This window comes from Anolis sagrei, chromosome X (genome assembly GCF_037176765.1).
Source record: "Anolis sagrei isolate rAnoSag1 chromosome X, rAnoSag1.mat, whole genome shotgun sequence".
NCBI lineage: Eukaryota > Metazoa > Chordata > Lepidosauria > Squamata > Dactyloidae > Anolis > Anolis sagrei.
The window spans coordinates 50213923-50241434 of record NC_090034.1 but is presented as its reverse complement, the minus strand read 5'-3'; the positions used below and the strand labels follow the sequence as shown (position 1 = coordinate 50241434).

General features: G+C 43.7%; 1 protein-coding gene across 2 annotated transcripts in view; it reads left to right on the top strand.

Moving 5' to 3' along the window:
- Positions 1–26241, top strand: part of FZR1 (fizzy and cell division cycle 20 related 1) — a 37526-nt gene extending 11285 nt beyond the window's left edge. For both annotated transcript variants that reach the window (XM_060785181.2, XM_060785180.2), the window contains exons 5-13: positions 3067–3194; positions 5400–5482; positions 7453–7636; positions 9542–9607; positions 12038–12140; positions 15532–15716; positions 20195–20428; positions 21781–21978; positions 23265–26241. In XM_060785181.2, the coding sequence (XP_060641164.1) occupies positions 3067–3194; positions 5400–5482; positions 7453–7636; positions 9542–9607; positions 12038–12140; positions 15532–15716; positions 20195–20428; positions 21781–21978; positions 23265–23306 (1223 nt within the window). In that variant the 3' untranslated portion in view covers positions 23307–26241. The remainder of the gene's footprint in view (positions 1–3066; positions 3195–5399; positions 5483–7452; positions 7637–9541; positions 9608–12037; positions 12141–15531; positions 15717–20194; positions 20429–21780; positions 21979–23264) is intronic.
- The last annotated feature ends 1271 nt before the right edge of the window (positions 26242–27512 follow it).

Here is a 27512-nt window from a genome sequence, read left to right as displayed (position 1 = left end):
TAATAATAATAACTTTATTTGTATCCCACCACCATCTACCAAAAGAGACTCAGGGCAGCTTACAAGGCACTACAAGGTGCAGCATAACATAAACGGTAAGGTAAAGATAAAGGTTTCCCTTGACATTAAGTCTAATCGTGTTCGATTCTGGGTGGTGGTGCTCATCTCCATTTCTAAGCCGAAGAGCCGGCGTTGTCCGTAAAAAAAACCCAAGATCATGTGCTTGGTATGACTGCATGGAACGCCGTTACCTTCCTGCTGGAGCGATACCAGTTGAGCCACTCACATTTGCCTATTTTTGAACTGCTAGGTTGGCAGAAGCTGGGTCTAACAGTGGGAAATCACCCATCTCCCCGGATTTGAACTTTTCAACCAGCAAGTTCAGTAGTTCAGCAGTTCAACCCGTTGTGCCACCAGTGGCATGGATATAAAAACAATATCACAGAAAATTTATAAAAACAACCACGATCATCACATAAAAATAAAAATAAAAACACCGTTTAAAATGCAGAGCATCTGTAGTTAAAAGTAAGTGCCATCAATTCACAACTAAAGTGCCAAAGTGTCAACCTCATGTGGGCCCATTTCAGCCTATTTGAGGCCAAAAGCCTGCTTAAAAATCCATGTTTTAGGTTGGATCAGAAGGAGTCAAGGTCTAACCTAATATCTTTTGGGAGAGTGTTCCATAGCCGAGGAGCCACCACCAAGAAGGCCCTCTCCCTCGTCCCCACCAACCATGCTTGAGACGGAAGCAGGACCGAGAGGAGGAACTCCTCGGCAGATCTTTAGAGCCCAAACAGGTTCATAAGGGGAGATGTGGTCACGAAGATAAGTTGGACCCAAACTGTGTAAGGCTTTATAGGTGATAACTTGCACTTTGAATTGGGTCCGGAAACTTATTGCCAGCCAATGGAGCTGCTTCAGTAGGGGTGTGGTATGCTCCCTATAGCAGTAGTTCTCAACCTGTGGGTCCCCAGATGTTTTGGCCTTCAACTCCCAGAAATCCTAACAGCTGGTAAAATGGCTGGGATTTCTGGGAGTTGTAGGTCAAAACACCTGGGGACTCACAGGTTGAGAAGCACTGCCCTATAGCTTGCCCCAGTTAGTAATCTGGCATCCGACCTTCGCACTAACTGCAATTTCTGAACCATCTACAATAGCAGCCCCACATAGGGTGCATTACAGTAGTCCATTCTAGATGTAACTAAGGCGTGGTCATGTCAGGCTTCTCGAGGCATGGTCACAGCTGGTGCACAAGTTTTAACTATGCAAGGGCCCTCCCACCTGAGCTTCAAGTGTCAGCTCTGAATCCAGGAGGACCCCCAGACTGTGGACCTGTGTCCTTGGGGAGTGTGGTCCCGTCCAGCACAGGTTGCCACCCTAGACCCCAATTGGCCTCATGACTGACTGATCTTGTCTGGATTAAGCCTCAGTTTGTTGGCCCTCATCCAGTCCATCACGGCTGCCAGGCACTGAACCAGGATCCGGGGAGCTTCCTTGGAATGAGGTGGAAAAGAGTAGTAGAGTTGTGTGTCATCTGCATGAAGATGACACCCAACTCCAAAACTCTGGATGACCTCTCCCAGGAGTTTCATGTAGATCTTTAAAAACATGGGAGATAGCATGGAACCTTGCAGGACTCCACAGGTCAAAGACCAGGGGTCTGAACATGTGTCCCTCGACATCACCATCTAAAACACAGACATGTGCTTTTCACCTTAAGAACAGACAAGCATCTCGAGCTCTGAGGATTACCTGGGAAGGAATACCACTGGAGTATTGCAGCACACACAAATACCTGGGAGTCTCTTTGGACCGTGCTCTGACCTACAAGAAGCACTGCTTGAATATCAAGCAAAAAGTGGGTACTAAAAATAATACCCTACAAAAGCTGACTGGTACAACCTGGGGATCACAACCAGGCACAGTGAAGACATCTCCCCTTGCGCTTGGCTGCTCTGTTGCTGAGTACGCATAGCCAGTGTGGAACACATCTCACCACGTTAAAACAGTGAATGTGGCTCTTAATGAGACATGCCGCATTAGCATGGGGTGTCTGCGTCTTACACCATCTGACATCCGCTGGGAAGTAGCAACTAATAGTGAAAGGACCAAGGCAGTGACATCTCCGGCCCACCCACTGATTGGATATCAGTCAGCACGCCAATGCCTTAAATCTAGAAAAAGTTTTCTAAGATCTACAGAGACACTTGCAGGAACACTTCAGCAAGCCAGAGTCCAAAAGTGGCAGGCTCAAACCCAGAACCTCAATCAGTGGCTGATACCAAATGAGAGACTCCCTCCTGGGCACACAGAAGACTGGGTGACTTGGAAGGCGCTGAACAGACTGCACTCTGGCACCATGAGATGCAGAGTCAACCTTAAAGTGGAGTCCACAACATGCGAGTGTGGAGAAGAGCAAACCACAGACCACTGACTACTATGCGGTCTGAGCCCTGCCACATGCACAATGGAGGACCTCCTTATAGCAACACCAGAGGCACTCCCAAGTGGCCAGCTACTGATCAAAGGACATCTAATATAATGCCAAACTTTTGAGCTTTGGTTTTTTAAATACATTACAACTGTACCCTTGTTTCGCTCCTGATACGACAAATAAATACCTTCTGGATACAATCCTCCAAGAAGGACCAGAGCCACTTCAGAGCAGTGGCCCCAAGGCCCATTTTGGAGAGCTGACCCAGAAGGTTAGCATGGTCGATGGTATTGAAAGTTGCTGAGAGATCCAGGAGAACCAGCTGGGACACACTTCCCCTGTCTAGCTCTCTACGGAGGACATCCAACAAGGCGACCAAAGCTGTCTCTGTTCCATGACCAGGCCTAAAACCAGACTGCGATGGATTCCAGAATCCCTGGAGTTGAGAGGCCACCGCCAGAACCTGCTCCAGAAACTTGCCCAAGAAAGAGAGATTAGAAATAGTAATTATTTAGTATAGAGGCATCCAGGAACGACATTTTTAGAATTGGTTGAAGTTATTCTCATTAAACGGATAAACGAACTATTTGCCAGGTGGCTTCATAAGGTTTTTGCTTTTGTCCTTGCAGACGGCCTTGCTTATTCTGCCTTGTTGAAGAACGAGCTTTTAGGCGCTGGGATAGAAAAAGTCCAAGACCCGCAGACAGAAGACCGGCGACTCCAACCCTCCACGCCAGAAAAGAAAAGCCTTTTCACGGTAATAATAAAATAATAATAAATTTTTCTTTTTTAACTCACCTTCTCTTCCCAAGGGAACTCGGGACGGCTTCCAAAATAATATGGCAAACATTCAATGCCAGTGCAAATTCACAAAAAATAAAAGTGGAACAGCCACCAGATATCAAATTATACGTATAGTAGAAAACATATCATATATAACAAAAATTATACAGATTAAAATACATATAAAATATAATAATAATAATAATAATAATAATGGGACACGAGAGAAGCCTCCCACAAGGATGATAAAACATCAAATCATCCGGGCGTCCCCTGGGCAACGTCCTTGCAGACAGCCAATTCTCTCGCACCAGAAGCGACTTGCGATTTCTCAACTTGCTCCTGACAAATAATAATAATAATAATAATAATAATAATAATAATAATCTTTATTTATACCCCTCCACCATCTCCCCAATGGGGCCAAACCCGAACAAGAATTACAATATAACAATACAAATTGCAATAAAATAAACAACATAACATTGAAATATAAAACATCAAAGCATATAAAACAATATACACAGAACATAGGAACTAAACATAATAACAGAATGACAGAGGGCGGGCCACATGTACATAAAATGATTTAAAAACTCCGGGTGAGATAAGGGGGCAGAACTAATTGTAAGGGAGAACTCATAGAGAGATAGGAAAATAAGCAAACCTTCGTACATGGAGGGGAGGGGGGACTCCTGGGACAAGAATGTTGGAGGAGCACCGGCATAAAATTTTGTGGCTACTCTTCGAAAATATACACTTTCCTTTTGTGATTGAGCGCCTGCATCCCTATAAAGGTAACTAAAATAGATATAAGCGAAGAGACAGCTGAAGAGAGGAGGTCTCCCTTTCCTCCCCTTCCACTTCTCTTTTGGAGATGGTGGACGGGAGAGAAAAAGTGTCTCCATGAGACTCCGTATTGCCTACTCCTTCCTGATATAGAATCCTAGAATCCTCAATCTGTAAGAGACCCCCAAGGGCCATCCAGTCCAACCTTCTGCCATGCAGGAAGGCACAATCAAAGCACTCTCAATAGACAGCCTCTGCAGAAAAGCCTCCAGAGAAGGAGACTCCACCACACTCCCAGGCAGCCAAAGCCACTCTCCAGGAAGTTCTTCCTAATCTTTTCAGTTGAATCTCTTTCCCTGCCATTTGAACCCATTGTTCCCTTGTGCCCTGGTCTCTAGAGCAGCAGAAAGTCAGTTGGGACACCCTTTAAAATCTTGAAAGTCAATGGGATACCCTTTAAAATCTTGAAACATGGTTCTCATGTTTTCTCTCTGCCTTCTCTTCTCCCAGGTAAACATCCCCCAGGAGGAAGGAAAAAGAGAAGGGAGGGAGGAAGAGAAGGAAGGAAGGGTGGAAGAGAATATAGGGAGGAAGGGGGGAAGGAAAGAGAGAAAGAAGGAGAAGGAAGGGAAGGAAGGAGAAAGAAAGAGGAAAGGAGGGAGGAAAGAGGGAAGGAAGGGTGGAAAGAGAAAGAGGGAAGGAAGGGGTCGATGTAGGGAAGAAGGAAAGAAGGATGAAAGGGAAGGAGGGAGTGAGAAAGATGGAGGTGAGGGATGGAAGGAAGGATAATAATAATAATAATAATAATAATAATAATAATAATAATACTTTGTTTATATACCGCTCCATCTCCCCGAGGGGTCTCAGAGCGGTTCCCAAGTAGGAAGAAAAGAAGAGAAGGATGGAAGGAATGGAGGGTGGGAAGGGAGAAGGAAGGAAAGACTAGAGGGAAGGATGGAAGGAAGGGGAAAGAGTGGGGAATGGAAAGGATAGAAGGGAAGGAAGGAGGAAGGGAGAAAGAGAGAGGGAAGGAGGAAGGAAGGATAGGATAGTAAGACAGAGAAGGGCCTGAGAAAAGAGCCCAAGGCCGCTTCTAGGCGAGGGTTTGCCCATACCTAGGTTAACAACATAAAAGGCAAATATTCAATGCCAACAAGTATATACATACAGACAGAACTTAATAAATAGCATTTAAAATCCAACAACATTCAATAATAAAAAAATCATAATAAACAATACATATATTGTTTATATATGTATAAAAAGATATAGTTGATATCATGATTTTCGTATAAGGTCATTGGGTTTGTCCGATGGAAAAGCAGACGAGAGCAGGCGGCAACGTCTGTAATGTCTGGACCGTTGCTGACGTTTATTCCTTCCGTTTCAGTATTCCCTCACTACAAAACGCTCCAGCCCAGATGATGGGAACGAAGTCTCGCCGTATTCCCTCTCCCCCGTCAGCAACAAAAGGTGAGCTGCTTTCGGAACTAAAAGGCTATTTAGAGAGTTTAAGGCAGGGAGAACAAACTGGTGTATATGCTTGCTTGCAAGTTAAATGACTATTAGGCAATGATGATTTGGGGATTGTATTGTATCTCTAGAGTGGATAGATTATTTGATAATTTTTAATTAGATAGGTTATTAAATGATGATGATGATGATGATGATGATGATATAGGGCTCATATTGTATCTCCGCATGATTAGATTGGCAAAGATTGGCAATTTTTAATTAGATAGATTATTGGAGTTAAATAGAATATTATTATTATTATTATTAGATGATGATGATGATATGGGGATAGTATTGTGTCTCTAGATGATATGTGACAGATTATTAGATTTCATTAGATGGAGTATTATTATTATTACTATTATATATTATACTAGCTTGGGTACCCAGCATTACATAGGCTATTTGAAAAAGTCATTTTTTAATTTTACAAAATGTATAAGGTGTGGGTGAACTACAACTCAAATCATGCCAGGTTAACCCCCTGATACTTCATCAGTACTTAAAAGTTTATCATCTTGGGCAAGTTTGCTCTCTAGATGCATCATCGGTGGGGTCCGTGGGGTCTCTGGCTGCAGGATGAACTACGGAGCATGGTGGGTCAGTCCCCTCCAATAGGTTCAGTTGGTCATGGGGGTTCTGTTTGCCAAGTTCGGTCCAGATCCATCATCGGTGGTGGTCACAATGTCTCTGGATGTAAGTGAACTACGGCTCCCAGAAAGGAAAGTCAGTTCCCCACCAACCCCACCAGTATGTTCAGTTGGTCATGGTGGTTCTGTGTGCCAAATTTGATCCAGGTCCATTGTCAGTGGAGTTCACAGTTCCTCTGTTTGTAGGTGAACTACAACACCCAAAAGTTAAGGTCAATCTCTCCCAAATCCCTGCAGTATTCAAATTTGGTTGTACTGGGTATGTGTGCCAAGTGTGTTTGGGTTCACAGAGCTCTCTGGATAAAAGTGAACTACAACTTCCCAAAATCAAGGTGAATTCCCCCCAATGCCCTCCAGTATTTTTTATTGGTCGTGAGTGTTCTCTGTTCCAAGTTAGGTCCAGGTCCATTGTTGGTGGGGTTCAGAGTACTCTTTGAATGCAGGTGAACTATAAATTCCAGTACCTCCCATATGTCAAGGCCAATCCCCCCCAAACCCACCAGTATTCAAATTCGTGCATATTGGATATGCGTACTAAATTTGGTCCAGATCCATCCTTGTTTGGGTTCATAGTTTACTCTGGATGTAGATGAACTACAACTCCTATAAATCCCTCCAAAGACCTCCAGTATGTTTTGTTGGTCATGGGGGTTCTGTATGCCAAGTTAGTTCCAGGTCCATTGTTGGTGGAGTTCAGGGTGCTCTTCGATTGCGGGTCAACTATACTTCCGAGGACCTACGACTTCTATAAATCAAGATGAATTCTTCCCAAACCTCTCTAGTATGTTCAGTTGCTGATCAATTCTGCTCTGTTTGCTGTGTGCCATAGAAAAGAATAGGAAAGGGTTAGAGGAGAGGCAGTGGGCGGGGTCATGCAAATTCCACACCAGTGGAGAAAGAAAGAAACATTGGGATGTCTCTGGTGGAGGAAACACATAAAATCTAGGGTAAAATTGTCCCTGTTTGAAAGCCTTCACTTGGTGGTTGGCAGTGGTGTTTGTGGAGGACATTGGCAGGGCTTTTGTACGTGTTCACGGTGCTCATTATAACCTGCCATTGGTGTATAGATTATTATTAATAGTATTAATATTATTAATAACAACAATAATACATTTATTAATTACCCACCTCTCCTTACAGCTTATTAGATGTACCTAAAACAGCCACTGGATACCAAAAATAGAGGAAAAATATTCTTCATTTAAAAAACACAAAGCCCCTTGTCCATTTGAAAGTGTTTCCATGTCTCCGTCTTATTTGTTCCCTCTCTGTTTGCAGCCAGAAATTGCTCCGATCCCCCCGGAAGCCCACACGCAAGATCTCCAAGATCCCCTTCAAAGTGCTGGATGCACCGGAGCTGCAGGATGACTTCTACTTGAACTTGGTGGACTGGTCCTCCCTCAACGTCCTCAGCGTTGGCCTCGGGACCTGCGTCTACCTCTGGAGCGCCTGCACCAGCCAAGTAAAGCCTTCCCTCTTTCCCTCTGAAACAGTTTCCTTTCTTGCCAAGGAGCTCAGGCTAGTTGCCTTTTCTCTTAATTCCCTTTGTCTTCCCCAGAAACCTCTCTCCGTCTTTCCTTTCCTTAATGGACACCTTACAAATAACTGGAAAGTCACCCAGAGTATACGAAATGTCCTTTGACCAGAAGCTGGCCACTTGGAGTGCCTCTGGTGTCGCTGTAAGAAGGTCCTCCATTGTGCATGTGTCAGGGCTCAGACCGCATTGTAGTCAGTGGTCTGTGGTTTGCTCTTCTCCATACTCGCATGTCGTGGACTCCACTTTGTAGCCCCATTTCTTAAAATTAGCTCTGCATCTCGTGGTGCCAGAGCGCAGTCTGTTCAGCGCCTTCCAAGTCACCCAGTCTTTTGTGTGCCCAGGAGGGAGTCTCTCATCCGGTCTCAGCCACTGATTGAGGTTCTGGGTTTTAGCTTGCCACTTTTGGACTCTGGCTTGATGAGGTGTTCCTGCAAGCATCTCTGTAGATCTTAGGAAACTATTTCTTGATTTTAAGGTGTTGGTTTGTTGGCTGATATCCGAACAGAGGATGGGACAGAGATGTCACTGCCTCGGTCCTTTCATTACAGCCTAGTACTTCCCAGTGAATGTCAGGTGGTGCAATACCGGCTAAACAGTATAATTTCCCCAGTGGTGTAAGACAGAGATATCCAGTGATAATGCAGCATGCCTCATTAAGAGCCACATCCACTGTTTTAATGTGGTGAGATGCATTACACATTGGGCATGCGTACTTAGCAGCAGAGTAGCCAAGCACAAAAGCAGATGCCTTCACTGTGTCTGATTGTGATCCCCAAGTTGTGCCAGTCAGCTTTCGTACGATATTATTTTTAGCACCCACTTTTTGCTTGATAGTCAAACAGTGCTTCTTATAAGTCAGAGCACAGTCCAAAGTGACTCCCAGGTATTTGGGTGTGCTGCAGTGCTCCAGTGGGATTCCTTCCCAAATAATCCACAGAGCTTGAGATGCTTGTCTGTTGTTAAGATGAAAAGCACATATCTAAATTTCAGATGGATTATGGTTCAGCTGGTTTCCCCTGTAATAGGCAGTAAGAGTATCTAAAGCTTCGGAGAGCTTCTGTTTGACCATTTCAAAGCTCCCTGCTTGGGCGGTCATGGCACAGTCATCAGCATAGGTGAACCTCTCTGTCTCTTCTTGCAGTGGCTGGTCATTTGTGTAAATGTTAAACATTGATTGAGCAAGCGTGCTCCCCTGAGGCAGGCCATTCTTCTGTTTTTGCCATTTGATTCTCTGGCTCTAAAACTCAACAAAAAAGCTCCTGTTTCGTATTAGATTTCCTATGAAGATTTTCCTATGATGATGATGATAATAATAATAATAATTGTATATTTAAATTGTATGCTGATGCTTTTACGTTAAGCTGCTTTGAGTCTCCTTTGGTGAGATAAAGCGGGATAATAATAATAATAATAATAATAATAATAATTTAAATACATTCTAATTGGGAAATGTTGTACAGGTTGAGCGTCACATATTCAAAATACTTGGGACCAAAACTTTCAGAATTTTCAAATAATTTTCCAAATATTTACAAAAGAAGACAGGGCACACGTCTAAACCATAGATGGACCTTATACGTGGCCCGAAGGTCATTTTATATGATATGTATTAATAATTGCGTGCCAGGAACAAAGTTTGGGTACACTGAATCATCAGAAAGGAATCAGCATTTTGGAGTATTTTCATATTCTGGATATGGAATGCTCAGTCTTTGTCACTAGGCTTTCCAGTGGGCACATTTGGAGGAATTAATACAGTGTTCATTAATTGTTAATGTCTTTGCAATCCCTTTCTGGAGTTCTCTCTCTTTACAATGTTTTTCCACCAAGGTGACGCGACTGTGCGACCTCTCTGTGGAAGGCGATTCAGTCACCTCTGTGGGATGGTCAGAGCGGGTCAGTATCCTTGCTGTTTTGTGGTATTCCGCTAAAGGATCTCGATCAGGCATAGGCAAACTTCACCCCTCCAGGTGTTTTGGATTTCAACTCCCACAATGGTTGGAGTTGAAGTCCAAAACACCTGCAGGAGAGCCAAAGTTTGCCCATGCCTGATCTAGAGTTTCCTAGAGAGAACACATCTCTCAGCATGAGCTGGTCACCGTTAATGTTGTCCACCAGTGTGCTTGGAAAGCATTTTAGTGACAGTCTCATTAGGCAGGGAAGGGGCCACAAGACCTTCAGCTGGCAAGAAAAGAGAAATATTATATATAGAGGGGAGGGGGGGAGGAAGAGAGAAACTTTATACCATGGTTGTGTATGTCCCCAAGCTGCAAAAGCACTTAATATTTGGGAATGGACGTAGTTATATAGCCTCTTTGAGTCTCCTTGTGGAGAGAAAACGCGGGGTGTAAATGAACGTACCGTATCTACTTAAGTATAAGCCTTTTTCTTAGGATGAAAAAGCCCCCCTTGGCTTATATTCAGGTGATGATCCTGGTGGGAAGGCTGAAAGAAGGCCTTCCCTCCAGGACTCTCACCTCTCCACACAGTAACGCAGCTCTTCTTCCTCTCCTCCTCTCTTGGCGCAGCGCATGCCTTCCTCTCCTCCGCTCTCAGCGCACCGCACACCTTCCTCTCTTCCTTTCTCGCTCCTCTGTCTCGCAGTACACCTTTCCTCTCTTGCACAGCTCGCGCACCTTTTTCTTCTGCTCTCTCTGTACAGCGCACTCGCTTTCCTCCTCTTTTGGTGCAGTGTGCGTACTTTCCTCTCCTCCTCTCTTGGTGCAGCACACGTCTTCCTCTCTTCCCCTCTCACACACCATGCGTACCTTTCTCTCCTCCTTTCTCGCTCCTCTTTTGCGCAGTGCGTCTTTCCTCCTCTCTCACACAGCTCGTGCACCTTCCTCTGCTGCTCTCTCAGCACAAGATGCATACCTTCCTCTCCTTTCTTGGCACCTTCCTCTCCTCTCAACGTACCATATGCTTTTTTCTCCTCTCTCTCACAACGTGCTTCTTTCCACTCTCTTGCGCTTCCGCTCCTCTGTGGGTAGAGCGCTCATGCCTTTCTCCCCTCCTCCCTAGGTGCAGCACACACCTTCCTCTCCTCCCCTCTTGCGCAGCACAGGTGCCTTCCTCTTTTCCTCTCTCGGCACAGCACACACCTCTCTCTCCCCCCTTCTTGGCGCAAGAACCCATTTTGGTTGTTGTACTGAGAGAGGAGGAGAAGCCACGCACCTCAGTTCCTCTCCTCAGTCCTTCCCACTTCCTCCCTTCCCATCTTAGTTTTTCCCCCACTTTTCCAGCCCCCCTTTCCCAACCTGGTGTTCCCTTTTACTATTTTCCCCCCTTCCTCAGCCAGTCTTTAGTATCCCCAGCTCCTCTCTCTCATTTTTCCCACTCCCTTTGCATCCTGGCCTTTCCCAGGTTCCAGCCACTCTTTCCCATTTCAGCCTTTCCCCTTTTCCCACTATAGTTTCCCACTTTCCCAGCCCCTCTTTCTCACCCCAGACTTTCCCAGCCCCCTTTCCCACCTCAATCTTTCCCACTTCTCCACTTGCCCCCTTCCCACTCTAATATTTCCACTTTTCCAGCCCCCTCCTTTTGCACCCCACTCTTTTTCATTTTTCAATCTTCCTTTCCCCATTGGAAGCCTTTCCAGCTGCCTCTCTTTCCCACCCTAATTTCCCCAGCTTTTCCCAATCCTGTCTTCATACTCTTGACTGGGGTCTTTCCCACTTGTCCAGTTCCACTTTCCCAACCTTTCCCAGTTTCCAGCCCCCTTTCACACTTCAGTCATTCCCCCTTCCCCAGTTGCCCCTTTCTACCCCCATCTGTTCTACTTTTCCAGCTACACCTTTTCCACTTCATTTTTCCACTTTTTCAACCTCCCCCCCCCCCCCGAGCCAGTCTTTCCCACTTTTCTTTATTCATATACACACATCATTTCCCCCAAAATGTATAGTTAAAATAAACTGTGGTGATTATTAGAAGGGATACGTAAGCACATTTACTTTGAAGAAGGTTAGAATAATGATTTAATCAGAGTTGGGCAGACTTATCCTAAACTACAGTTTTATGTAAACATTCAAAATCATTTAACCTACTGAGACCTCAATTAATGTAATTTTATAGGTATCTATTTTTGTTTTGAAAGTTAGCAGTAGTTGCTGCATTTCCCACCCTCGACTTATACGTGAGTCAATATGTTTCCCCAGTTTGGTATTTTTGGGTTGGCTTATACTCAAGTATATAGGGTAATAATACTCTGGGAGCTGAAGTCCAAAACATAGGTTGAAGAGGCTTGCAGTAGACCCAAAGGCGAAGCTTTAGGTACTACCACTTTCTGTGAAGTCTCTTCATTTGCTTTTTGGTTTGTCCCACTTTCAGGGCAACTTGGTGGCCGTCGGGACCCACAAAGGCTTTGTCCAGATCTGGGATGCTGCTGCGGGGAAAAAGCTCTCCATGTTGGAAGGCCACACAGCCAGAGTGGGTAAGGGATGAGACACCTTTGTATGAAAATGTATAAACCCCATTTGGAACCACCAAGTTTTCGATTTGCAGGGTTTGGGGGCGGTACTTTAGTTTCACCCATCCATCTCTCCTTCTTTCGTTGCTTCAGGCGTGTCATAAATCCATATACATAATAAAAGTGGAAATATGTATGTATATGCGTGGCTGGAGTGTCCACTTACACAGACAAGCTCCTGCCTCTACAAGCAGGTATAGCTCCCACCACTCAGGAGACACCAAAGGCCCTCCCTCCAATGACATTGTAGGTTAGAGTGAGCGCCATGAACATGTCCAAGAGCCCTGCCAATGTCCTCCACAAATACCATACTGCCCACCACCCAAGTAAAGGTTTTCATTTTGGGACAATTTCATCCTAGATTTCATGCTTTTCCTCCACCACGGACATCCCAGTATTTCTGACTCTCTCCATTGGTGTGGAATTTGCATGACCACACTCATTGCCTCTCCCTTCACCCTTTCCTATTCTTTTCTATGGCAGACAGCAAACAGATGAATTGATCAGCAAATGAGCATACTAGGGAGGTTTGGAAAGAATTCACAATGATTTATAGAAGTTGTAGGTCCTGGGATGTATAGTGCACCTGCAGTCAAAGAGCACTCAGATCTCCACCAATGATGGACCTGGAACTGACTTGGCACACAGAAGCCCCACGACCAACAAAACATACTGGAGGTCTTTGGAAGGATATATAGGAGTTGTAGTTCACCTACATCCAGAGCACACTATGAACCCAAACAATGATGGATCTTGACCAAACTTGGCATGCATACCTGATATGCCCAAATTTGAATCCTTGTGGATTTTGAGGGGAATTGGCCTGGACTTTTTAGAGTTGAAGGTAACTCCCTCAATACTTAGTGCATCATATTGGCAAATGTGCTCTAGATGCATCATTGGTGGGGTTCAGTGTGCTCTCCAGCTGCAGGATGAATGACAACCCTCACCATGATGAGTCAGTTCCCTCGAATCCCTCCAGTATGTTCAGTTGGTCACGAGGATTCATCATTGGTGGGGTTCGGAATGCTCTTTGATTGCAGGTGAACTATAAATCCCAGTACCTACAACTAACAAATGTTAAGGTCAATTCCACCCGAAACCCACCAGTATTCATATGCCTGCCAAATTTGGTGCAGATCCATTGTTGTTTGCGTTCACAGTGCTCTCTGGATGTAGGTGAACTATAATTCCTATAAATCAAGGTGAATTTTCCTCAAAGCCCTCCTGTGTTTTTGTTGTCCATGGGGGTTCTGTGTGCCAAATTACTTCTAGGTCCATACTTGGTGGGGTTCAGAGTGCTCTCTTATTGCAGGTGAACTATAAATCCCAGTACTTACAACGACTATAAATCAAGTTGAATTCCCCCCCAAACCTCTCCAGTATTTTTGTTGGTCATGGGGGTTCTGTGTGCCATATGTGGTCCAGTCAGTAGAGTCACAGTGCTCTGACTTGATGCAGGGTGAACTACAGCTTTCACCACGTGGAGTTAATCTTCCAAACTCCTCCAGTATGTTTCGTTGCTGATTAGTTCTGCTCTGCTTGTTGTGCAGATAGAGTTGAAAAGAGTAGGAAAGGGTTGAGAGAGAGGGAGTGGATGGGATCATGCAAATTCCACACCAGTGGAGAGAGTAAAAAACACTGGGATGTCTGTGGTGGAGGAAACACAGAAAATCTAGGCTGGAATGGTTCCCGTACAAAAACCTTCACTTGGGTGGTGGGCTATTGGTGTATCCTGAGTAATGGGAACTAGAACTGTTTGTAGAGACAGCAGCTTGTCGGTGTAAGTGGACACCCCAACCACACACACACACACACATATTTTCTGTTTTATTATGTGTATAGATTTCTTGCTGATGTTGCTCCAAAAAGTTGTAAATGAATGACATGTTGTTTTCCAGTGAGACCCTGCTGACTCCATCAGTTCCAGATAAATGTTGGTTTCCTTCTTAAGGAGCTTTGTTTGGCTCCCTTAACTGATGTTGGTTTTCCTTCTTAATGTAATGCTGACTTAACTTAAAAGAGTCAATGTCTCTGGTCATATAAACATGTTGTGTTCCCCCGCAAGTTAATCTTTTGTCTTTGGCCATCAATGTCAGTAGTTCAGCAACTTTCCGTTACAGTTCATGAATTCTCCTTTTGGAGTTTTCCAGGCCTCAGTCTTAGGGTAGCATCCTATTATTATTTTGTTATTGTATTTTATTTGCTGATGCATTTAGTTTTTTGTATTCTGTATTTTATTGCGTTTTTTTAATTGTGTAAAAGGGCTTGGCCTCATGTTAGCCCCCCCCCCCCCCCCCCGGGGAGTCCCCATTGGGGAGATGGTGGTGGGGTATAAATAAAGTTTATTATTATGTTATTACTAGCCTTCCCCTGCCACACGCTGCTGTGGCCCAGTCTGGTGATCTGGAAAATAAAGTAATGAGAAAGTGTTGGTTTCTAATACATGTAATTTCTTTATGCTTATGGGTTAAAAGTATGTCTTCTTGTTTCTTTGTCAGTGTTGATGTGGAGAGTGTCTGGTTTGCCTACTCTGGAACATGCAACATATAATTGTCCTTCTTTAGGGTCCCTTTCAAATCTGGAATACTATATCTATATGTGTGTAAATCATATCTATCTATCTATCTATCTATCTATCTATCTATCTATCTATATCTATGGCTGGATGGCTCTTTGTCAGGAGGGCTTTGATGACGATGGTGAAGGGAATTGAACTGGATGACCTTAAGTATTTTCTGTTGGTCATGGGGGTTCTGTGTGGGAAGTTTGGCCCAATTCAGTCATTGGTGGGGTTCAGAATGCTCTTTGATTGTAGGTGAACTATAAATCCCAGTAACTACAACTCTCAAATATTAATGTCTATTTCTCCCAAACTCCATCTGTGTTCATATTTGGGCATATGGAATATTCATGCCAAGTTTGGTCCAGATCCATCATTGTTTGAGTCCACAGTGCTCTCTGGATGTAGGTGAACTACAACTCCAAAACTCAGGGTCAATGCCCACCAAACCCTTCTAGTGTTTTCTGTTGGTCATGGGAGTCCTGTGTGCCAAGTTTGATTCAGTTCCATCATTGGTGGAGTTCAGAAGACTCTTTGATTGTAGGCTAACTATAAATCCCAGCAACTACAATTCCCAAATGACAAAATCAATTTTTTGAGTGATGGTCACTCCTTAGGTTAGTATGTGTCTTGTGGCCAAATTTAGCGACAGTTCGTCCCGTTGTTTTTGAATTATGTTAATCCCACAAACAAACATTAAATTTTTATTTATATAGATTAGACTATATAGACCCCCACCCATAAACCTTTCATACAATGTCAGTTTCAAACCACATATCCTATTTATTGCAGGCGCCTTGGCGTGGAATGCGGACCAGCTCTCTTCCGGCAGCCGGGACCGCATGATCCTCCAGCGGGACATCCGGACCCCTCCTTTGCAGTCTGAGCGGCGCCTCCAGGGCCATCGGCAGGAGGTCTGTGGCCTGAAATGGTCCACGGACCACCAGTTGCTGGCATCCGGCGGGAATGACAACAAGGTATGGCACTCGAGGCTTGCCTTGAAAGAATCAGTGCAATTCTCTTCCTGCATATGGGGTAGAATAATAATAATAATAATAATAATAATAATAATAATAATACATCAGGCAGTCCTAGACACTTGGGAAGTGTTCGACTTGTGATTTTGTGATACGAAATAATAATTATAATATAATAATAATAAGACTTTATTTATACCCCGCCACCATCTCCCCGAAGGGACTCGGGGCAACTTACATGAGGCCAAGCCCGTCAAACACAAATACAACAGTCCATCAACAAAGCAAAATAAAACAATATAAAAATATAACTAAACATATAAGTAATAACACACAACAGATTTAAGATACTATGGCAGGGCCAGATGTGATAAATTAAAATTTTAAAACACTGCACGTGTACAGAGTAGGGTGTGTCTAAACATGGGGGTTTTAGAGAGTGATGTAGGGAGATCAATCCAACAGATAGATAAAGTGCTTCAGAGGACATATAGAAGGATATTGGTCAGATTGGTTATTATTTCCAGCATATAGATCTTGTTTGCTGTGACATACTGTGGTTTTGTGTAATAATAATAATAATAATAATAATAATAATAATAAAATAATCTCCCCAAAGGGACTCAGGGAGGTTTCCAACACATATGGTAAACATTCAGTGCCAAAAAGTGAAAACATTCAAACAGAATTACATCAGGGCAAACCGTATCGAACAATATAAAACTCTAAAACTCAATAACAAACAAAATAACCAACAATAAAAATTTAATGTATTGTCGAAGGCTTTCATGGCTGGAATCACTAGGTTCTTGTGGGTTTTTTCGGGCTATAGAGCCATGTTCTAGAGGCATTTCTCCTGACGTTTCGCCTGCATCTATGGCAAGCATCCTCAGAGGTTGTGAGGTCTGTTGGAAGTAGGTGAGAGTATATGTCAGGTATATTAGTCTTCCTCCTCTCCGTATGTCAAAGTGCAGAGTTTTGTTTTTAGCACCTTTTTAAAGGAGAGGAGGGAGGGAGAAGTTTTCAGTTCATTTGGGAGGGGGTTTCAGAGGCCAGGAGTGATTACGGAGAAGGCCCCCTCTCTCATTCCCACCAGACATGCTTGAGTCAGGGGTTGGACCGAGAGAAGGGCCTCTTCTACAGATTTGCAAGGCTTGGGCCGGTTTGTATATGACGATGTGGTTCTGCAAATAGTCTGAGCCTGAACCATTTAGGACTTTATAGGTAACAACCAGCACTTTGTATTTAGCCCGGAAACAGATCAGCAGCCAGTGGTGCTGCCGCTGCATTGGAGTCATCCTCTTATGGTATGGTGCTCCTGTTAGCAATCTGGCCACCGATCTCTGCACTAATTGCAGCTTCTGAACTACCTTCAAAGGCAGCCCCATGTAAAGAGCGTTGCAGTAGCCCAGGCGGGAAGTAACCAAGACATGCACTACCATGGCCATATCTGGTGTCTCAAGGTACGAGCACAGCTGGCGCATGAATTTAACTATGCAAAGGTGCTCCTGGTCACCATTGACACCTGGGATTCCAGAGTCAGCAATGAGTCTAGGATCACCCCCAGACTGTGAGCCTGTGTCTTCAGGGGGAATGTGACCCTGTCCAACACAGGCTGTAACGCTATAACCTGATGCACCTTCCGACTGTCTTTTCTGGATTTAATTTCAACTTATTAGCCCTCTTCCAGTCCATCACTGCTGGCAAGCACTGGTTCAGGGGCAGGATGGCATCCTTGGCATTTGGTGGAAAGGAATAATAGAGTCGCCTGCCATAGATGTTGGTGAAACATCAGGAGAGAATGCTTCTGGAAAATGACCAGACAGTCCAGAAAACTTACAGCAATCCAGGGATTCCAGCCAAGAAAGCCTTCGACAACACATATTAATTTTTATTTTATTTCTTACCTGCCTCTCCTCAAGTCTAAGTCTAGACATTAACCTAGAATCACATTGGCTTTTTAAGCTAATGCATCACATTGTCGACTCATGTTCAGATTAGGGCTCTACTAAGACTCCTAGACCCCTTTTACAATGACTGTTTTCAAACCAAATGTACAATTATTATTATTATTATTATTATTATTATTATCATCATTATCATTATTATTTTATTTTTTACCCACCTCTCCTCAAGTCTTATATCTAGATATACCTAGAATTTCATTGGCCTTTTTAGCTGCTGCATCACAGCATTGACTCATATTCAAATTGAGGCTCTAGTAAGACTCCTAGATCCCTTTCACAATATTTTCAAACGCTATTATTGTTATTGTTGTTGTTGTTGTTATTATTATTATTATTATTATTATTATTAATAGAGAACAAAATTGTTAAAGAAAAAACATGGATGTGGCTCACAAATGGAACTCTGAAAAAGCCCAAGAATAGGCAATTAGAACAAATGCCATCAAAGCCAGAATTTAAAAGTCGGTGACAGATCCCAAATACAGACTCTGCAAGAGAGCAGATGAAACAATAGATCACATCCTCAGCTGCTGCAAGAAGATCACACAGGCAGACTACAAGCAGAGGCACAACACCATTGCTCAAATGATCCACTGGAACTTGTGCCACAAATACCACCTGCCTGCGACAAAGAACTGGTGGGATCACAAGCCTGAAAAAGTTACAGAAAATGAACATGTCAAACTCCTCTGGGACTTCCGGATTCAGACTGACAGAGTACTGGAGCACAACACTCCTGACCTCACAATCGTGTTAAAAAAACAAAGTATGGATTGTCGATGTTGCAATCCCAGGCGACATCAGGATTGAAGAGAAACAACTGGAAAAGCTGACACGATACGAGGATTTAAAGATCGAACTGCAAAGACTCTGGCACAAGCCAGTCAAGGTGGTCCCAGTGGTGATCGGCACACTGGGTGCAATGCCTAAAGACCTGGGCCTGCACTTAAACACAATCGGCACTGACAAAATTACCATCTTTCAGCTGCAGAAGGCCACCTTACTCGGATCTGCACGCATTATTCGCCGATACATCACACAGTTCTAGACACCTGGGAAGGGTCTGATGTGTGATCCAATACAAAACCAGCATAGTGATCTTGTTTTCTGTGTACACATCTTGTTGTGTATCTAATAATAATAATAATAATAATAATAATACAAAATTACCACCTGCCAGCTGCAGAAGGCAACCTTACTGGGATCTGCATGCATAATTCGCCGATACATCACACAGTCCTAGACACTTGGGAAGTGTTTTACGTGTGATCCAATACAACAGCCAGCAGAGTGATCTTGTCTGCTGTGGACTCATCTTGTTGTGTTTCTAATAATAATAATATCATCATCATTATTTTTATTTCTTACCTGCCTCTCCTCAATCTTTTTCACATGTACTCTATTTAGGCAAAAAAAATGAAATGCAAGGTAACAGAATTGGGGGGGGGGTGCCTGGCTCAACAGCAGTATGTGTGAAAAAGATCTTGGTGTCCTCGTGGACAGGCAGGTGAACATGAGCCAACAATATGATGTGGCAGCTCAAAAAGCTAATGGGATTCTGGCCTGCATCAATAGGAGTCTAATGCCTAGATCCAGGGAAGTCGTGCTAGCCCTCTCTTCTGCCTTTACCTAGAATCACACTGTGTCCAATTCTGGGCACCACAATTGAAGGGAGATGTTGACTGGAAGGTGTCCAGAGGAAGGTGACTAAAAGGATCAAAGGTCTAGGGAACAAACCCTATGAGGAGCGGCTGAAAGTGCTGGGCATGTTTAGCCTGCGGAAGAGAAGCTGAAAGGAGACATGGTGAGGGCCATGTATAAAATGTGAGGGGAAGTCATAGGGAGGAGGGAGCAAGCTTCCTTTCTGCTGCCCTGGAGTCTAGGATGCAATGGAGCAATGGTTTCAAACTACAGGAAATGAGATTCCATCTGAATGTTAGGAAGAATTTCCTAACTGTAAGAGAGAGCTGTTAAGCAGTAGAACTCTCTCTGTATGGTGGAATCCCCTTTGGAGGCTTTAAAGCAGAAACTGGGTGGCCATCTGTCAGAGGTGCTTTGAATGGGATTTTCCTGCTTCTTGGAAGAATGGGGTTGGACTGGATGGCACACCAGGTCTCTTCCAATCTAATGTCAAAGAGTTTCATCTTCCTCACAACCTCTGCGCCACTGGGGGCTCCTTAGGATTCTTTGATTCTGTGACATGTTCAGATTGGGGCTCGACTAAGACTACTAGATCCCGTTCACAATTCCTTGTTTTCAAACCAAATGTATAAAAATAAGAATTTTATTTCTTACCCGCCTCTCCTCGAGTCTAAGTCTAGGCTTTAACCTAGAATCGCATTGGCTTTTTTAGCTGCTGCATGTTCAGATTGGGGTCTACTAAGAATCCGAGATCCCTGTTGAGGCGTCACCCATCCTATTTCTCGTTTTGAAAAATACATTTTGTGGACCCTGTACTCTAGTCCATGCAGCCTTTCTGATCCCTTCCTCTCCACTCTCACCAACCCACAGCTCCTGGTCTGGAACCATTCGAGCCTCAGCCCCGTCCAGCAGTACACGGAGCACCTTGCGGCCGTCAAAGCCATCGCCTGGTCTCCCCACCAACACGGGCTGCTGGCCTCCGGAGGCGGGACAGCCGACCGGTGCATCCGCTTCTGGAACACCTTGACTGGGCAGCCCCTGCAGTGCATTGACACAGGGTCACAGGTCTGCAACCTGGCCTGGTCCAAGCACGCCAACGAACTGGTAAGGATTTAGAACCGTGCAAAGCTCCGGTGGTCCCATTTTGTCATTCGGAGATTTGTATTGATTCATTGTTGGAGGATGATGGTCCTGCAAGTGTAGTATCTTAGTGGGTCTGTAGGTGGCTGTGGAGCCCGCTTCTTGATCTGCTTTTCTCCTGCAGTGAGGACATTGGTTTCCAGGTGGAAGGCGGTCCTGATCAGGGTTGGCTTGACATGCCTTCCTCTTGGCATGTTTCTCCCTTTCGCGCTCCATTCCTGCTCTTTGAATTCCGCAGCACTTCTGGTCACAGCTGACTTCCAGTTAGAGCGCTCAAGGGCTAGGGCTTCCCAGTTCTCTCTCAGTGTCTATGCCACAATTTTTGAGGTTGGCTTTAAGCCCATTTTTAAAATTTCTTTTCCTGTCCACCAACATTCCATTTTCCGTTCTTGAGTTCGAAGTAGAGTAACTGCTTTGGGAAACTGTGATCTTCGGGCATTCAGGCAACGTGGCATTGATGGCGTAGGAGCATCGCTTCAATGCTGGCTTTTTTCAGCATGCTGACATTTGTCCGCTTGTCTTCCCAAGAGATTTGCAGGATTTTTTGGAGGCAACGCTGATGGAATCGTTCCAGGAGTTGCATGTGACAGTCCACATTTCGTAGGCGTATAGCAGGTTTGGGAGGGCAATAGCTTTGTAAACAAGCACCTTGGTCTCCCTATGGATATCCCAACCCTTAAACACTCTCTGCTTCATTCTGAAAAATGCTGCACTCGCAGAGCTCAGGCGGTGTTGTATTTCAGTGTCAATGTTGACTTTTGTGGAGAAGTGGCTGCCAAGGGAGCGGAAATGGTCAACATTTTCTAACATTACACCACTAAGCTATATTTCTGGCATTGCACAGGGATTGTTGTGACTGCTGGAATAGCACTTTGGTTTTCCCAATGTTCAATGAGAGGCTGAGCTTCTCATATGCTTCTGCAAAGGGGCTTAGAGTGGCTTGTAGGTCATGTATCTATTTGCAGTGTTCTTACCCTTGTTCATGTGCATCTTGCATTGCACTCGTCCTGCTGTTATGAATCTCCGCTGAGCAAATTTGGTCTTTGAATCCTAATAAAGATTGGGGAAAATTGGGGTTTTGGGCGGGGGGCAGAATTGATTAATTGCTTTTCAACGGGCAATTTTCTTTGAGATAAGAGCATTTTGAGTTAAGAACTTGCCCCAAAACGAATTAAACTCTTAAGTCAAGGTATCACTGTAGGTCGTAATGCCTTAGCCCTATACATTCCGCCATAGTTCCCAATGGCCAACCTCATCTGTTCTGCTTGTCCATTTTCTCCCTTTGTCTTTCTGACCAGAAGGCCTTCTCTCCCCAGGTGAGCACTCATGGCTACTCGCAGAACCAGATCCTTGTCTGGAAGTATCCTTCCTTGACTCAGGTGGCCAAGCTGACCGGCCACTCCTACAGAGTCCTTTACCTGGCAATGTCGCCTGATGGAGAGGCCATTGTCACCGGAGCCGGGGATGAGACGCTGCGGTTTTGGAATGTCTTTAGCAAAACCCGCTCCACCAAGGTATTCTTATTCTTGTTGTTGTGGTTACTATTAACTGTTGTTTACCCAGAGGGACTCAAAGTATCTTACAATTACATTATCCCTTCTCCCCAGAGGGACTTGAGTTGGTGATTATTTTTTTTCCTAGGTGAAGAATGTCATTTCCTAATTCGTTCTCTCCTAAAGACATGGGAAAAGTTGATTAAACTGCAAAAACTTTGCTTCTGCGGGAGGGACATTGTGCAGCCCACCTTATTATCCTCCTTATTATCATTCATTTAGCTAGCGCCATCACTTGAAAGAACAAGAAGACATTTCCATGCCCTCTCCATGTAGTGAAGACGGGATCAAAAAGCTGCTTTGAGTCTCCTTTGGGAGAGATAAAGCAGGGTGATAATAATAATAATAATAATAATAATAATAATAATAATAATAATAAATACATAGCTGCATTGAGTTTCCTGCGGGAGATATAAAGTAGGGTATAAATTATAATTATAATTATAATTATTATTTACCATATTTATATCCCACCTTTCTCATCCTAAAGGGAACTCAGGGTGGATCACAGAGCATACATATGCGGCAAACATTCAATGCCGTTTATACATAGACAAGACAGACAACTGTACATAGATAGAGGTATATATAGGCTTTCCCATCTTTGGCTTCTTGGAGGCTGTGCTCGGTTCCGGCCACCAGGAAGGTTGCTGTCAATCCATCTCCCTGCCGAAGAGCTTTGTTTGTAAACTTCCTACTTGTTCGAATTGCCGGCATTTTTCGAGCATTTCCTTATAGGTACCTTAAATACCTCCCCACTTAGCAGTACCTATTTCTCTACTCACATTACTGTTTTCAAACTGCTAGGTAGGTGGAAGCTGGGCTAAAGGTCAGGAGCTCACCCTGACCCGGGCTTTGAACTGTCAACCTTTCGGTTGGCAAGATTGACAGCAGCTGGCGGTTAACCTGCTGTGCTAAAGCCCAGCTCACAACTTGTAATGATGGAAGAGTAATAACGAGCACTTAGGGGACTTAATCTAGAACTTTAACTAGTCCTATGATACAAAGACAGTTACTGAACTTGTAGAGATTGGTGATATCTATTATCGTTAAACCGTAAGTCAGAACTTGATGTTATTTATGATTCAAACATTGTAGTGACGTATTGATTCCCACTAGACTTCAGCTGAAGGTTTATTGACCAAAATAAAGGCTACTGACTGACTGATAACTGATTTGAGTAGTTGTTCAATCGATAACAGTGTCCACGGCTTTGGGATTAACGGTTTCCTTTTCCTCTCCCCTAGGAGTCTGTTTCGGTGCTCAACCTCTTCACCAGGATACGGTAAAACAAAAAACCAATGACACACACCGAACGAACTGTGTTTTTTTTTGGGGGGGGGGGTCAAAACCACTAACCGGCGTGCATGGGAACGACGGGAGGGGGGGAGGGTGGTGGGAGCGGGATATGTGGGGGGTGCAAGAAGATGATGATTATTACATACCTGTGAATGCAGTCGGACTTTAATTTGCTGGGAGAAAAAGAGCCGCCGAAAAGATTTCCAGGACAAAAAAAGGGGTGGAGGGGAAAATACCTGGGATTTCCAGATGTGCGAATGTTTGATCGAGATGCATGATGTTATTATATGGATGCCGGACTCGTCAAAAGAAAAAAACTTGGATTACAATGAGTCGTTAATTATTTTGATACGGAAGGAAAGCGAAGAACGGCAGTTCGCGAAGTTGAACAGGTTTCAAGAATAACAACAAATCCGAAAAGCAACCATCGCAATGAAGATACTGACTCTTTTTATTTGAGGCGCCGCTTTCCAAATTTGGCTGGGGACCATGGGGAATAATGTGCTTTAGCGTATCTCTTTGATGGAAGGCAAAGAGAGGTTGAACACAGTTTTTAAAATCAAATCTTAATCCTTCTTGGGGGAAACGTTGAGATCCGCTCGGTTTCAGTGGGGTTTTCAAGAGCGGAATTGGAAACTGACACAGGATTGAAAGCTGTCTCTGAATCAGGGGCGGAAAACAGGAATTTGGAAGCAGAAATGGGTAAAGTTGCATTGATGCAGATCCTTTCCGTGGTTTTCGTCTGAGCCTCAAAAAAAGGAGAACAAAGCCCTTCTTTTCTTTCACTTTGCCTTCACCTTCCACCCATCTGTTCAGCACATTTCTTCCTTTGTCCTTCTTTGTTTTCAGAAGAACTCGGAACATTTGTTTGTCGGTTCACAAGGAACTGACTGTTTGTCACATCGTGTTTTGGGATACGTTGGACTACAACTCCCAGATTCTTATTCTTCAACATGCCAATGGAAACATTAGGGTTGCTTTTGTGGTTGATTTCTTTATCCTTGTTGTGAGTACAGGAAGGGCTTTTAGCCACAGTTTGAGTCATTTTAGATCAGGAGTTGGATACAAGAGGCTAGAAATCCCTTCTAATTTATCTCCCGGCTTCAAAGGAGGCAAAAATGAGCGATTTCTAGTCTCATTCTAGATTGAAAATGCTCTTTTTGTGCCCCAGAATATGGTGACAATGCCCCATGTTTGGGATCCCAAAGCTCTCCTTTTATAGCTAAGAGCATGTGGTTGGCCCCATTGTAATGAAGCCCTGAAGCTTGAAGCCATCACTTCAATTGTCCATCTCTTTCCATCGTTTCGATAAAAGGAAGAACTCAGTTGGATATATGGTGACAACGCCCCATGTTTGGGATCCCAAAGATCTCCTTTTATAGATAAGATAAAGAAGCCCTGAAGCTTCAAGCCATCACTTCGATTTGCCATCTTTTTCCAACCAATTTTCCATTGGTTTGATAAAGGAAGATCCCAATTGCTTATATAGTGACCTTGCCCCATGTTTGGGATCCCAAAGCTCTCCTTTTATAGCTAACAGCATATGGTTTATCCCAGTTGTCGAGAAGCCCTGAAATGCGAAGCCTTCGCTTCCATTTTCCATCTTTTTTGTTTTGTTAGAGGAAGAACTCCGTCACGTATATGGTGACCACACCCCATGTTTGGGATCCCAAATATCTCCTTTTATAACTAAGAGCATGTGGTTCACCCCAATGGTAGAGAAGCCCTGAAGCTTGAAGCCATCGCTTCCATTTTCCGTCTCTTTAGACAAGATTTTTACAACCAATTTTCCATCAGTTTGATAACGGAAGAACCCAATTGCATATATGGGGACAATGTCCATGTTTGGGATCTCAGAGCTCTACTTTTATATATAAGATAGAGAAGCTTGAAGCCATCGCTTTGATTTTACATCTCTTTTCCATCTGTTTGATAAAGGAAGAACCCAATCACATATGTGTTGACAGTGCCCCATGTTTGGGATCCCAAAGCTCTCTTTTTATAGCTTAACAGTGTGTGGTTCACCCCAGTTGTAGAAAAAGCCTGAAGCTTGAAGGCCATTGCTTTGATTTGCCATCTCTTTCCAACCAATTTTCGATTGGTTTGGTAAAGGAAGAACCCAATCAATTATGTATTGACAGTGCCCCATGTTTGGAATCCCAAAGCTCTCCTTTTATAGCTATCAGTGTGTGGTTCACCCTAGTTGTAGAAATAGCCTGAAGCTTGAAGGCCATCACTTTGATTTGCCATCTCTTTCCAACCAAATTCTCATTGGTTTGGTAAAGGAAAAACCCGATCGCATATATGGTGACAATGCCCCATGTTTGGGATCCCAAAGCTCTCCTTTCATAGCTAACAGTGTGTGGTTCACCCCAATTGTAGAGAAGCCTTGAAGCTTGAAGCAATCACATCGATTTGCTATCTCTTTCCAACCAATTCCCCATCGGTTTGATAAAGAAAGAACCCAATCACATATATGGTGACAATGCGCCATGTTTGGGATCCCAAATATCTCCTTTTTATAGCAAAGAGCATTTGCTTCAATTATAAAGAAGCCCCGAAGCTTCAATTTTCTGTCTCTTTCCAACCAATTCCCCCAGTCTGTTAAAGGAACAACTCGCAACTGTTCCATTTCCCAAAACAGGCCATATTCTCCCTTTCCTCCTGCCTTTTTTGGCACAACCAGGTGTCTTATGTGCGCGTTATGCTTATAACTGCCTCCAAATCAGTACAGTACAGTATATATATGTATGTATGTATGTAATGTATATTTGAACGTATGTCTTAAGTTTGTCGGCCCGCAGCATGTCCCATAAATCTTAAGAGAGCGGGCGGCTTAAAAAACGGGAACCCTTCTTGTAACTTGATGTGTAAAAGTGACGTATGTACCTGGCATTAAAAACAAAAAAGGACTTGTGAATTGGACTTTGGTGTCTGCGGTGTGTTCAAAGCCCGGGCAGGAATCCTTGGCGACATTTGAAATGATGCTTTGATCGCATAAAATGCAAATGTTTCAAATTGGGGACAATTATTCTTTGAATCGGTGTGTACACATTACAATACTTGTCCCACAAAATGTGATATTTTGAATTGGGAATCATTGCACTTAGATCATGGGAAGTCAATCATTTGAGCCATTCTGTGTTTGATTCTGTTTTAATATCGATGTGTTGCAGGTTTTGAAATGTATTGCTTTGATGTTCTGAATCTTATTTAAGAGAGAAATGCAGGATATAATAATAATAATAATAATAATAATAATAATAATAATAATAATATCCAAATCTTTGGATGCTTTAGCCCAGTTATATTATTATTACTAGCTTGGATATCTGGTGTTGCCTGGGGGTATTTGTATAATTTTTTGATTATACAAAATGCATCATGTTGTGGGTGAACTACAACTCACATCATGCCAGGTTAACCCCCTGAAACTCCATCAGTAGTTAAAGTTTGCTATGTTTGCCAAGTTTGCTCTGGATGCATCATCGGTGGGGTTCAATGTTCTCTCTGGCTGTAGGGTAAACTATAAGTCCCACTATGGTGAGTCAAACCCCTCCAGTAGGTTGAGTGAGTCAAGGGAGTTCTATGTGCCAAGTTTGGTCCAGGTCTATCATTGGTGGAGATCACAGTTTCTCTGGTTGTGGAACTACAACTTCCAGAAAAGAAGGTCATTTCCTTACCCCAAATCCCTCCAGTAATCATACGGCAAATCAGGTATGTATGCCAAGTTTGGTCCAGATCCATCGATGTTTGGGTTCACAACTTCCCCAAATCTAGGTGAATTCCCCCGAAGACCTCCAGTATTTTTTGCTGGTCATGGGGATTCTGCGTGCCAAGTTTGGTCCAAGTTTGGTCCAATTCCATCTTTGATGGAGTTCAGAGTGCTCATTGATTGTAGGTGAACTATAAATCCCAGTACCTACAACTCCAAAATGTCTAGACCAATTTCCCTCAAACACCATCAGTATTCTAATTTGGGCATATCAGATATGCATGCCAAGTTTGGTCCAGATCCATCATTGTTTGGGTTCATAGTGTGCTCTGGATGTAGGTGAACTACAACTCTTATAAATCCCTCCAAAGACCTCCAGGATGTATTGTTGGTCAGGGGGGATTTGTGTGCCAACTTAGTTCCAGGTCAATTGTTGATGGGGTTCAGAGTGCTCTTAAATTGCAGGTGAACTATACATCCC